A 12,590-nucleotide genomic window follows, 5' to 3' on the forward strand; every position below is an offset into this window, starting at 1 on the left:
TTCTCTCCGTGCATGCGTGGGTTCCCTCTAGATAGCCTACTCCAGACATGCTCGTTAAGTTCATTGGTGACTCTAAATTGCCCGTAGGTGAGCATGTGAGCGTTAAAGGTTGTCTGTCCCGTCCAGGTGTAACGAGCCCTTTTTACACTGTGTTTCCGCCTCAGCGCCGTAACGAAGCTGCGATGTCGAGCAGCCTTTGCCATTTTACATCGGACCAAGCAAAGCGTGCACGAGGTGTAAACAAACAGTGCAAGCTTTAAATAGCGCTGTTCTGCCCTGCCGGCCTGTAGTCCCACTTCCCTGCTAACAAACATGTATACAGGTCACAGTGTCAGAGCAGCATCACCTGCTCAACATCTTCAATCAACAGACACAAAATACTCAACCTGCTGTTCTCCCTTCGACCATGAGATGGAGTGCTTTACCTGCTGTACCAAGTGTTGGTCTGTTCTGGATGTCCCCCTCCGTCTCGTCTGTGACCGTGAACGGGACGAAACAGGTGATAAAAGAAGACAAAACAGAGAAAGCTCTGATCCTGTTAATTAAACTCAACACCTAACTCACTCTCCTTAGTACTGTATGTTTTTATATTTTCCCTCTCCATCAGTATTTTCCCTTGTTTCCCCCGCGTGGATATCTACGAGAGATTTAATTTCACTTCCCTCATTCACATGCAAATCACACGTCTGTTCAGAGTCACACACGTACTCTGCTTCAGCTTCTCCGTTCTTCGGGGTCAGCCACTGAAACACTTTGGTTTCCCTCTGGTTATGTGGTCAGAGAGCACAGCCTCCTCCAAACATGATGTAATCTACTACATACTACTGACACGCACATAAAGGGCTACCTGGGATTATTCTCAGCTGAAAAAAAGAAACAGTTTGGTCACATTTCCTGTGAACTTGCACTCAGAGCAAACTTCACATATACGATGAAAACATACACGAGTACAATGAAGTGTTTTATTTTAGCCTCCAACAAAACGCCTTCAAATTCTGACCTTTAAACCCCAAATCATCTTTGTTTAACTGTCAGATTGTTTTAAACACACATTTTAGATTCTCAGCATAAATATGAATAAACGTCTTCACAGAGCTCCACTCTCGTGTGTGCTTCAGGACATACGGAGCACAACAGACAGAAATTCAACTAAACGAGTCTTAAAAAGAGTAACATCGATGAAGAAAATAAACAGGTTGTTTCTGGGATTCTGAAAGGCAAACTACGGTGGCCTAATAGGGCAACCTCGCTGCAACGACCCAAACGGTTTCCATTAGAAGAAACAGAAAACACATGCAAAAGAAAAACACCAGCACCAGGCAGTCAGCTGATGGTACCGCTCGCTGCACGGCTAACTGGGATCCTTAGCTCAGGGAAGCAACACTTAGCTCTTACTCAGTTACACAGAGCGCCCCCTACAGGCCTGGGGCACTTTCGTTGTGTTGACTGGACTTGCAGCGTTTTTCTTTTGCATGTATTTTCTGGGTTTGTGTGTGGCAGTGGTGAGATTGCCCTTGTCGGCCACCATTATAAACATCAGGAGAAATAATGTTATATAAGCTGTGTCCCAATTCAGGGGCTGCATCCTTTGAAGGACGCATTTGACGGTTGATTATATTTACAAATAAACATTTAAAGTCTAAACACAATTAAAAGAAGACAGACGGACGCTAAAATCATGAACCACGGCTCTAAAAAGTCCTTACACAGAAATAATCCGGTCTCAATGTAAAAACAAATTCTACATTTCACAGCATTGTCAAACTGCTTTACATTTCATACAGTTAAATATAGATTTAGGACCTTTTTCTGCACAGTTTCATCGTCTCAGAGTTGATTAAGGCCACATCTTTTCAGTACTCTGTTTGCATATTGTAGTTTTTCCATTAAAAAACAAGAAAAACTAACTGCTGCTCCATACAGACGAATCTGCGCGTTGCAGGGAATGTACGTCAGTAAATGTCCGGCAGTGTGCTGTACTTCCTGTCCCAGTATCCACCAGAGAAGAGCCAGTCCTGGGAGCTGTTGTGGGGGTTCTGGCCCTGCTGGAACCACCTGAAACACCAACACGGACACATCAAACAACGAGACACCAACCAGGAACATCTACATTCAAACTGATCAGAGACAGCGAGGAGGGTCAGGCATGCTTCATCACACGGTTAGAGGGAATATGTGCTGGATTCTGCAGATTTGCTGGTTTGTATTTGATCAAAAATAATTAGTTTCGTGTTATTTTTGCTGCATTACAGCAGGGAGGGAATGATTTGGGGTGAGGGGGCTCCTGAGTGATTCTATCAAGTGCGAGGAAGTGGATCTGTCATGCAAGAGGACGGGAAATCGGATTAATCATCTCCAAACTGTGATTCTATGATCAGTGACTCTATCACGTCTGAACAGACTCAGGACACAGTTATAGAGATTAGATGTACATTTAGAGGGAACAGGAAGTGTTGGAAACAGCGAGACTACAAACACACGACCACATCACACACAGCAGCTCTGACCTCGGGCCCAGGGCGGGAGTCCTGAACATCAAAGTGAGGACGCAACAGAAACACATGAAGATAAAACGGAGATTTAGCTCGAGCATTTCAAAGCAACAGTATGAAACATCAGAGGAAGAGACGATAAAACTACAGCAGAAGATCAATGACAGAGAGCGTATTAGGCCCAGATGATCACTGATGATAACGTGTCTGTAAATTCACCAAGTCTACATCCCATCGTTTAGCTCGTTAACATCAATATGTTCACAAAATGTAGGGAACACATCAATTAAATCTGAGCATCTTAACTTAGCATAGCTTAGCATAATTTAGCAAGAAGATTAGAAAAAGCTGATAATGTTCAGAGCTGACAAAATGACAAACTATAAAACTCACAAATATTCTGTCTTGTTTTAAAATCTGTACAAAAGCCAAACTTCATAAAGCAAGTCTTTGTGCTAAGCTAAGCTAACTTTTGCTTAATATTTGGCTAAACAAATAGGTTTTGGATACCACTCTACCAGAACTGCTATGGTAACTATTAAGCTACAATCTGCTGCTGCTTAGCTTAGCTTAGCATAAACACTTGAAGAGCTTGCCTGACCCTGTTCATAGGAAACAAATCACACCTAAGCTCCTTAAAAGCTCACTTATACTTCTTTGTTCAGTCTGAAACTCACACTCGCTATCAGTGAAAAAAAGCCATCAATTATTGTCAGTTACATATTTACACTTACTGCACCACATTAATGTCACTGCATGCATGTTAGCTCACTACACGAACAGTGATAAAGATGATTCGAGTTGTTTCACCAGCACTCACCTCGTCTTCCACTCGTCATCAGCCTTGGAGCGGTTTTTGCGAGCAGCTCTCTGCTTCTCCTCCAGTCTCTTCTTCTCCTCACTGGCCTGGTCTGTGTGAACAAAAACATTGAAGAGTTTCAGACCTAAGTACAAAGATGTTGGTGTTATGGTCACCTCCAGATTAAAGGTAACAGTTGTACCGATGTCTCCGTTCTCCATGGCTCGTATGTCCGGTCTGAGCCTGCAGTCGGTCTGAGGGATGGCTCCCTCCATCTCCTGACGCAGCTCGTTCAGCTGCATCGCAAACGACGTGAAGCTGTACATCTGCCGTTACACAAAAGGCTCATTCAGTATATTAAAAATTACAATCACTAAACACAAAGCTCATATTGTGCTGTACTCAGACCTGGGCAGAGTTGGGTGGTCTGGGTGCGATCCTCCACAGCAGCTGGCTGCCAGGAATCGCCTCCACAGTGTCTGCAGCTGGAGAGGGAACGTCCTCCTGACCGTCACTGCAGCCCTGAACACAAACACACCGAGTTACCTGTGTGCTCTGCAGGATGCACAACTTTATATTGTATCTTTTGCATCTTTTTATTTGACTTTAAAAATGCTGCTGCATTCACATGCTGAATCCCAACAAACAGATGTGCCCCCTGCTGTCGTTCTTACCGCTTTGCTTGCTTTCTTCTCCTCTGAACCTTTCTTGTCACTTTTCTTGTGCGCTTCGAAGGCGGCCGTGTCGATGACGTACAAGCACTCTGTCCACTTCCCATAGAGCGCACACAGCTTCTTTTTGCTGGTGAAGAAACACAAACAACCTCAGGAACAAACACGAGATCATGACTCAGCTACAGAATATAAACATGTTAAAGCTACGATGGCCGACAAAAGCTCCAAAAATCTGTCTGAATATCTCATGTTGCATATTTACTGTGTTTCAATTTTTTCACCTCCTTGTTAGTTGAGGAGTTTATAAAATATGTTTCTTCTACTTTTTGTAAAAGTGAAACTAAACTATTAAAAGAGATTAATAATTTGGAACCTTCTCTTCAACAGCTCGTTCTGATGGCCATGAATTATTAACAGTGTTAAATGTTAATTGAGGATTTGCATGATGAGTTGATTTTAATGGCTTCTGATGTCACACTGAGAGCAATCTCAGAACCCATCAGCTATCATCTGACCACGATACAGCCTCTGGGAGTGACGGGGAATTTTACGGGCATTCCTGTTTAACCAGCATTCAGCGATAAACGACTTCCAGCGCAGACTTCCTTCTCCGTGCGCCGCATGTTTACAGTCCAGTCAGCAGCTCGAGCAGCGACCGTGTGTTCAGATCAAAGGTAAATTCTCCCTCCAGATGTGTCTGCTAAATAAACGCCGTCATCTCTCGGTTCGTCCCATCCCCCGGAGGAGCGCCCGTTCATCTGTCTGTGCTGAGTCTCAGTCTCACTGTAAACAGGAAGTTACACAGAGGCTGCACTCTGGCTTACTGCAGCGGGATGAAGCCCAAACAGAAACAGATCTTCTTGTGATCGACTTTAATTAACGGCTCTTCAGTTTGCTGAAAGAACAACATCATGATGCAGATTAGGAACAACATGAAGCTTTGTCAGGTCTGTCCTCAAGAGGAGAAGAACACTACTGTAACATGAGACGGAGGGCGGAGCCATCGTTTATGATGCATTCAAGGAAGTCGGGAAATCTAAATGCTGATCGACTTTCAGGACGCAGCGTCAAGCAGGTTTGTCTCAAGTTGAATTTTTGATCTAGAACAGATTGTTAGCTGTTAGCTGTTAGCATGTAGAGTCTGTTTATAGAGATTCATTAGAAGCTAAATCGTCATCAGATGACACTGATGGAGCCGGGATGTCATTACGGTGGATTACGTTCCGCCTGTTTCTGCTCTCCACACCGACTGTTCTTCCTGCATACGCTGCAGCCGGCTGATACGTGATTGGTCAATACTACTCTACAAACGTACTACAAGCAGAAACCAGAACACTTCCTGTCCTAAAAATCCCCACCCCTGCTATAAATAGAGTGCCCACTCAGACACCTCAGACCTCAGACAAACTATATCCTGATTTAAAATGAAGCATTAAACACGTTTCCTCTAAAATATGGGAGGATGGATGTAAATGTTTAAATTGTATGACAATAACTATCATGACAATAATGTCTCTCTCTAAATGACTCTAACAGCATCCTGTGTTTCTGCGCTTTATGTTCAAATCTGACAACTTTTTCTTTTACAACACAAATATCTGTATTTTCACTCCTCACACTTTTAAAACAAGCTGGTTACTTTAAAAGCATTTGAGGGGGATTATTGTTTATTCATTTATATTTTGCACCATCGTATGCCACCTTCCCAACACCCAGACCGATTACGACCTAAGTGGCTGAAGGCCTCGGTGTCTCCATCAGGTCACATCACACAGGACAGACATCACATGAAGGAGGTAACAGACGTGTGAAGACAAACAGACAGAGAGGGAAACTGGAGCGTGGAGAAGAGGCGTCTAGTGAACGTCTGTGAGTGACAGGGAGAACTCAGAGCCTCATGGATGAACGTGAAGCAGCCAACATGGCCGACAAGCAGCAGCGAGACGTTCCCCATCCAACTGATTCACACACTGGAGCAAAGTTCATGTTCATTGTTTTCACTGTGTTGTTCTTTGATTTGAAGTTCACATGATTTCAGTTTAATAGTCACCAAGTATGAGGTTAGCTCCAGTTAGCTTAGCACAGAAACAGCTGATAGAAACGCCCTTCAGAGGGACCCGTCTGACTTCGTACTGAGAGGACGTTTCACAGCCTGGACGCTGCACTGATACTGCAGGACACAAGTCACTTCTACTGGAGTAAGAACGTGTCCCTTTGTCGCCTCCAGTTATGCAGAACATGTTTAGTAATGTGAGTGTGTCGACTGTTTCCATCAGCATTCAGGTCAGTGAATTGTGTAAAAGACTTTCAGGCATGAGTGTAAGCCCTACTTACCTTTTATCCAGAATGTAACCTTCGACCTTGTGCAGCTCTTTACCAAACAGGCCGCACGGTTTAAAGTTCAGGCAGCACTTTTCCCCCGTTCTTAGTGAAAGAAGAGGAAAAACAGGATCTTATCCTCTCACTCACTGCAGTCACACAAAACTTCCTCATCTGCTCCGTCCGTTTCCTCATTGTTCATCACACTTCCTCTAAATATTTTTATCAACTAAAAAGACTCGTTGCACTTGAGTGTAAACTTTAGAGACTGTGTTCTGTCTTCTTACCTGTGGTTGATGAGCTCCATGCTCCCGTACTGCTCGATCCACAGCTGACCTACGATGATGTTGTGAACACAACATGTAGGATTTGTCCAAGTGTAGGCTTCATTGTACCTGAAAGTGAAAGAAGACTTTACACATCACAGTCTGTTACAGGTGACGTGAGGAGAAGGAGCGAGCGGATAAATGTCCTCGAGTGATGCTCTCTGCTGCAGGTGAGGCTCCAGGCTACATTAGCTGCTATTAGCTGAACACAAAGTAATGTGGGTAATGTAGGCACCAGAATGTGTGGAGTAAAAAACATAATAACTTTGGTTCTTCTGCATCAATTCTGATCTCGTCACTCTGTGCAAAGATACGGAGTCCTTCTGGTGTCAGCGGAGAAGAGAAAAGAGCCGTGTGTAAATCTGTTCTGTGTTCACACATCCATGCGCACAGTTTATAATCCGTGCTCGCTGATTTACAATCTGTGGGCGCGGTTTTGTAAACACGATTTCTTTCTTCACGAAAAAAAGGAATGGACAGTTTCCACGGCAACCACATCCGCCAAGTCCAAATGATCTGGATTTAAGGGCAGATTTAAAACTTTATTGTGTTTTGCATCAGACTTTTCACAGCTGTCACGGTGTAACTAAATTTATTGTGCTTTTCAGCTCCAAACCAACCTTTTGATTTACGTGATGATTGCGGTCGCCGTGGAAATGGTCCATTCCTTGTTCAGCGGGCACGGATTATAAACTGGGAGAACAGCTTTACACATGGCTCTTTTGTTCTTACCTGACACCAGGTGGGCTCCGCACACTGATGATGCACTAGTTGTAGTTTTTCTGTTTCAGCTTTGGTTAATGTTCTGATTTAACTAACTTTAACTTGTTTCTTTATTTGTTCATTTCTTTATATTCCTGCGATTGTGAAGCACTTGGTGTTAATAAAGCTTTCTACAGGCTGCTCAGATAGAGGAACTTATGACTGAAAGGGAAGGGTAAAAGTCACCGAAACAAGTTTAGACTTTTATTCTGTTAATATGCAAGATTTTTTTTTTTTTTGCCACTTAGGAACAACAGGATGTGATCTTTTTGATTGAAACTTTCAAAATAAAGGCATGTAGAATTAATCCATATAGTATTTCATAAGAGATCTTTGTTTTGTTTTTTCAAATCTTAAATCTTTGCAACTGTCAGTTTCTATTCCAAATATTAGCCTTTTCTTTACATGTACAGTGTCCCTAATACGCCATCGAAGGAACTTTATGTTATGTTTTACTCTTTTGTCTTTATAAGAAGACAAAAGGTTGAAAGATTAATTTGATGAAGAAAAAATGCCATCAACTCTTTTTGTCGTTCTTACTTGGGCAGCTCCAGCGTGATAATTCCTTTGGGCTCTGCTTCCACACTCTTTCCCCAGAACTTGAGTTTGGGGTAGATGGATCCATGAAACACAAAGTCCTGCTGCAGACCCTCAGCGTGGAAGGCGCTGACCGGAGGATGGTGGCTCACCTGCTCCGAGATGAGCCTGAAGCCCAGGTCCTCTCTGAGACCAGCAGGAGGACAGTTTAACACAGTTGGTAAACCAAAGTAACATCTCTTTAGTAGAATTAGATATAATTACAGTCCACTCACCTGACCAGTTCGTAGGTTTCTCCCAGCAGAGGGTTAAAAGGTTTTCCCGTCCGCTCCCACTGAGACGCCACAGCGGACACAGCAAACGCAGCCACACACTGCCAACAGATAAACAGTTTAAATATCTGTACTTGAGTCACACGATCCGTGCAGGCTGTCACAGAGAGTTCTACCTTCATCCTCTCCACAGAGTCCGATGAGGTGTTGGCCTGGTGGATGAGGTACGTGTGCTCCATGTACTCGGTCAGACGCTGCAGGAAGCTGAGCGGCTCGTTGAAAATCACCGGCATCGTTATCTTGGAGAGCTCCTGTAAAGAGACGTGAGGAGGAAACGAAGGACGTGACAGAGAGAATAAAGTCTCTTCACACAACAGTCCTTGGAAGTGAAATACTCTGTTACTGTTACTGTTGAAAGGGTAGAAAACATTGTGACTGGTGTACAGACTTTGTTTCTGTCCGAGAAGGATCATCAGAGTTAATAAATATAAATATAACATCTTCTGCTTTTTTCTCTGGTGCAGAAAAAGTAAAATAGCCATATAATATCAGTCCATAACTCCCCAGCCCAGGACCCCCACCAGCTACCCCTTCACTACGCCCTGCCACCGGTTGTTAGTCTGCGTCTGGGTTCAGCCGTAGCCTGTGACAGCTGTTTTTGGTCTGTAGTTTTCTCTGAAACTACACGAGCGCTAAAAGTGAAGAGGACAAGTTGTGGGCCTGATGGATCATCATCAAACAGCCGTCACACAAAGGAAGGAAGAAGAGGACACTGGGGCGCTGTGGCTCCTTAGTTTACAGTCCTCTCAGCACTGTCTGCAACACGTGTAGCATCACAGTTGGTAGGTTAACAATGTATAGTTATGCTAACCTGTAACCTAACCTGTGCATAAGAAAGAAGCCATATTGGTAAAAGCTAAAACATTCATGTATGTACTGTATCATTTCAGTAACTGATGATCGGTTGGATGTTTGTACGTTCCAGTGGAAACGCACAAATCCTCACATGTGGCGGAGTTTGGGTGGAAGTGTTTTATTCGTTTCTTTATCACACAAAAACAGAAAGCACATTTAGCCGGAGGAGATGCCAAATGTTGGAGGCGGTGTGGATCTCGAGAGGCCAATCACTGGCCTGTATTTTGGGGGTGCCCAGTAATCAGGCCTTTCTGGACCGAGCTTCACAAGCCACTAGAAAACATATTTAACATTGGTTCACATTATTTTTAGGAAGTGCTGATTTTCAGGCAGGACGACCGGATAAATATGTGTTCGGTATTTTGATCTCTGCTGGTAAAGAAGTGATAAGAAGGCGCTGGCTGCTTCCTGACCCCCCCAAAAGATTACTTTTTGTCTACGTCCACAGAAACATGTGTTTATATATGTGAGGAGGTATTGAATGATTAACTCTAATATTGTTTTTTTTTTAAAGCCTCACTGACTGTACTTTTGTCGTTTTTTGTTTTCACCTTTTTATTTTTTTCTTTCTCTCAGGTCTGCCGCCGATATAACCGCTGACTGCTTCTGTGTGCAGTATGTGAAGAATGTGTGATTGCAGGGGAACTCAAACTGCTTTGTATTGATGTTCTGTAATATACAGTAAATAATGTCGTCACAAAATAAAGATTTTAAACCAATACATGTGTCGCTCGGGCTCTGCAGGTAAATTGATAATGACAACAACAGTTATTTTCCACCCTAATAAAAATTAACTTTCTATCATTTGCCTATTTGAGCTGAAAACGACAGCTGATGCCAGTGTGTCTTTAGGTTTTCAGTAGTTTGGTTACAAACCACAGCGGTGGACAAATTCACATTTGACCTGCTTTTGAAGCTGGAGGAAGAGTCATCAGACCAGTTATCACGATTCATCCTAAAGTGTCAGGATGAATCGTCCAGTAAACGTAGTTAATGCTACAGTCAGGCTGCTAGCAAAGATAATAACGTCACTCTCACCATTCCGATGCAGTTCCTGAGGATGCTCCAAATACTGAAGTCATTTCTTGAAAACATCGGGGCAGGAAGGCTGGTCCTAAAATAACACACACGCATAACACAAACATTAACACACTTTCAGTTACTTCTAAAGGTTTGTATGATGAACGTCGTTACGCTCTAAAATCTGAGTAAATGTTCTTACATACAGTATAAAAGCTGCAGGTGTCAGGTTATGTAAGTGATTCAAGTCGACAAAAGCCTGTGATGTGTTTAAGGACATGTGGGAACGAAGCAGAGAGAGACGGACAACAAACCCGGCCTCGAGATCAGCCATCACTTAAGTCTTCTAACAGGTTCAGGTACGTTTAAAACTACCCTAAAGGTTTTTCAGGTTGGAGTTTGGATTATAAATTTAAAACAACAAACAAAAAGGAGTTCACATTATTATTTAAATAAGGTTAAATCCGTCCAAACAGTCTGGACTGGACCCTAAAGCAGCCTGGAGGGATTAACCAGCTCTGGACTGATTACTCTGTTGCACTGTGACCTTATCAATATTTAACACACTCCAACACACAGAGCTGCTTTCTTTCAACACAACTCTTTCTCTCATTCAGCAGGCCGGACCTCACGCTAAATTATTCACAGCATCAAGTGGAAAGACCTGAGGGAGGACATGTCGCTGACAAACAAAGATGGCCGACAGAAATAAAAGAGTAGAAACAATAACAGAGCGATGTGCAGCACTGTCATGACAAGTGGCTGACGGCTGTCCGTTTGGGACGCTGTGGGCGGGTTCGGAGAACAGCTGACCTATGCTCTGCGATCCCGTTGGGCTGAGCCTCGTCCTTGTGGTGATCGCCCATCGTGCCGCGGGGGCTGCTGAACCTGACGGAGCCTTCGTCCTCCTCCTCGTCCTCGTCACACGAATGGCTGGCCACCGTCTCAAAGCCGCTCAGGGAGATCTCCGAGTCCGACTCTGAGGGAGGAGACACACAGAGACAACTCAGCGCCAACAAAGTGTTGTTACATGAAGACTCTAAATCAAACGAGGCAAACTGAGCTCCAGCTTTAGTCACGGCTCAAACCTGTAGAAACATCTAACTGTGTTTATTCAAGAGGGATAAGATAAAAACAACTTCATCATGCACCTGCGGAGATACAGAAGTGTGGACCAATATCAGCTTAGTTAATGCAAATACTGAACTTTGTGGATTGATCAACAAAATAACCCCAAGAAAGAAAAAACCCCATTTCAAAAATACCAAAGAGAAAAGTCTTTTAATATTCTGCTGATACCTGGATGCTTAATTCTCCCAGATAATATAAAGTGCACACTTCAGGCACATCACAGAGAAATTAAAATCAATCCAGTGAATAAAGCTTGACAACTGAATGTCTGTGCAATGCTTTGTGAAAACAAACGCCTGCAGCCGAGCTGTTTCGTTGTGTTCTTCATTTTTATTTTTTACAAAACAACAGAAACGTCTCTGTGAAGTTTTGGCCTCTTCGCCGCCTCAGAATCATTCCTTCTGTTCTGGTTCAGCCTTTCCAAGAGGAAACTGAGTTACTGCATCAAATGTGTTTATTTTTGTTGTCTGTAGTTTTTTTTTTCTCAGATTACATTAAAAAAACGAAACATTTTATTGGCTTTAAGCACACAGGGCTTTTGTTGCACCTCAGTGGTGTAGTGAGTGCCGCTGTCGACATTGTGAAACAACATGGACCATGTGTGAGAGAGGAAAGAAAGACTAACCGTGAACTGTCTCTCTGGTCCTGAACTCGGTGCTCAGACGGAGAGCTGAACGTCGGCTGCATGAAAGCTTTCTGGATAAAAACGCCTGTCGCTCATTTGACCAATCGGTTAAAGCTCCCGTGAGGAACATTCAGCTTGTGTTGATTCTGGCGCCCCCTGTGGACAAAGAGGTACCTAATATCTCTTTGCTGATCCTGTCCAGTACACATGAAGGTTGTGTCTTCTGGTATAAAATCTCCTCCAGTTTTCTTTTATCATTTAAACATCACTCATCAAAAATGTAAACAAAGACTATTTTACCCACGTGCTGTTAATGTCCTCGTCTGACCCGACCCCGCGGCAGCAGTTAAAGGCATTCAAATATTATATATTCAATATCAATAAAGAAATAATCAATCTGGTCACTGCTGGTCTTGCTTGCTTTTATAGGTCATAAAGACGTGTCAGTATTAATTTCAGTGTGTTCCTCCTCCATGCGATGATCTGTGCACTTCAGCCTCTGGTGGCCAAAACGAGCATTACAACAACAAACACATGAGCCTGGAAAAACACTGTTTTAGAGACTGTCCCTGCAAACTGTAGAGACCTACTCTTCACTTTCCTTTCAGAAGCTCTCTAAATATTATTCACCAAAAGAGGAGAAATAAACGTCTGCTTGATTAATATCAAAATGTAAGTTGTCTCTATTTTATGATGTGGTTTTATACACAGTTTTTCT

At 43.2% G+C, this 12,590-nt stretch overlaps 1 protein-coding gene across 3 annotated transcripts in view; it reads right to left on the reverse strand.

Moving 5' to 3' along the window:
* Positions 1-976: 976 nt before the first annotated feature.
* osbpl1a (oxysterol binding protein-like 1A) overlaps positions 977-12,590 on the reverse strand; it is a 34,462-nt gene continuing 22,848 nt past the window's right edge. For 2 of the 3 annotated variants that reach the window (XM_069679813.1, XM_069679815.1), the window contains 13 exons: positions 10,930-11,095; positions 10,135-10,210; positions 8,358-8,492; positions 8,185-8,282; positions 7,913-8,095; positions 6,572-6,679; positions 6,300-6,389; positions 3,966-4,092; positions 3,700-3,813; positions 3,494-3,617; positions 3,313-3,403; positions 2,508-2,528; positions 977-2,055 (listed from right to left, as the gene is read on the reverse strand). In XM_069679813.1, the coding sequence (XP_069535914.1) occupies positions 1,953-2,055; positions 2,508-2,528; positions 3,313-3,403; positions 3,494-3,617; positions 3,700-3,813; positions 3,966-4,092; positions 6,300-6,389; positions 6,572-6,679; positions 7,913-8,095; positions 8,185-8,282; positions 8,358-8,492; positions 10,135-10,210; positions 10,930-11,095 (1,436 nt within the window). In that variant the 3' untranslated portion in view covers positions 977-1,952. The remainder of the gene's footprint in view (positions 2,056-2,507; positions 2,529-3,312; positions 3,404-3,493; positions 3,618-3,699; positions 3,814-3,965; positions 4,093-6,299; positions 6,390-6,571; positions 6,680-7,912; positions 8,096-8,184; positions 8,283-8,357; positions 8,493-10,134; positions 10,211-10,929; positions 11,096-12,590) is intronic. The other variant, XM_069679814.1, reaches the window with a different exon arrangement.

Source organism: Semicossyphus pulcher, unplaced genomic scaffold, assembly GCF_022749685.1.
Source record: "Semicossyphus pulcher isolate SPU_LCO1_2020_fin unplaced genomic scaffold, fSemPul1.0.p SCAF_4, whole genome shotgun sequence".
In the NCBI taxonomy this organism is placed as follows: domain Eukaryota; kingdom Metazoa; phylum Chordata; class Actinopteri; order Labriformes; family Labridae; genus Semicossyphus; species Semicossyphus pulcher.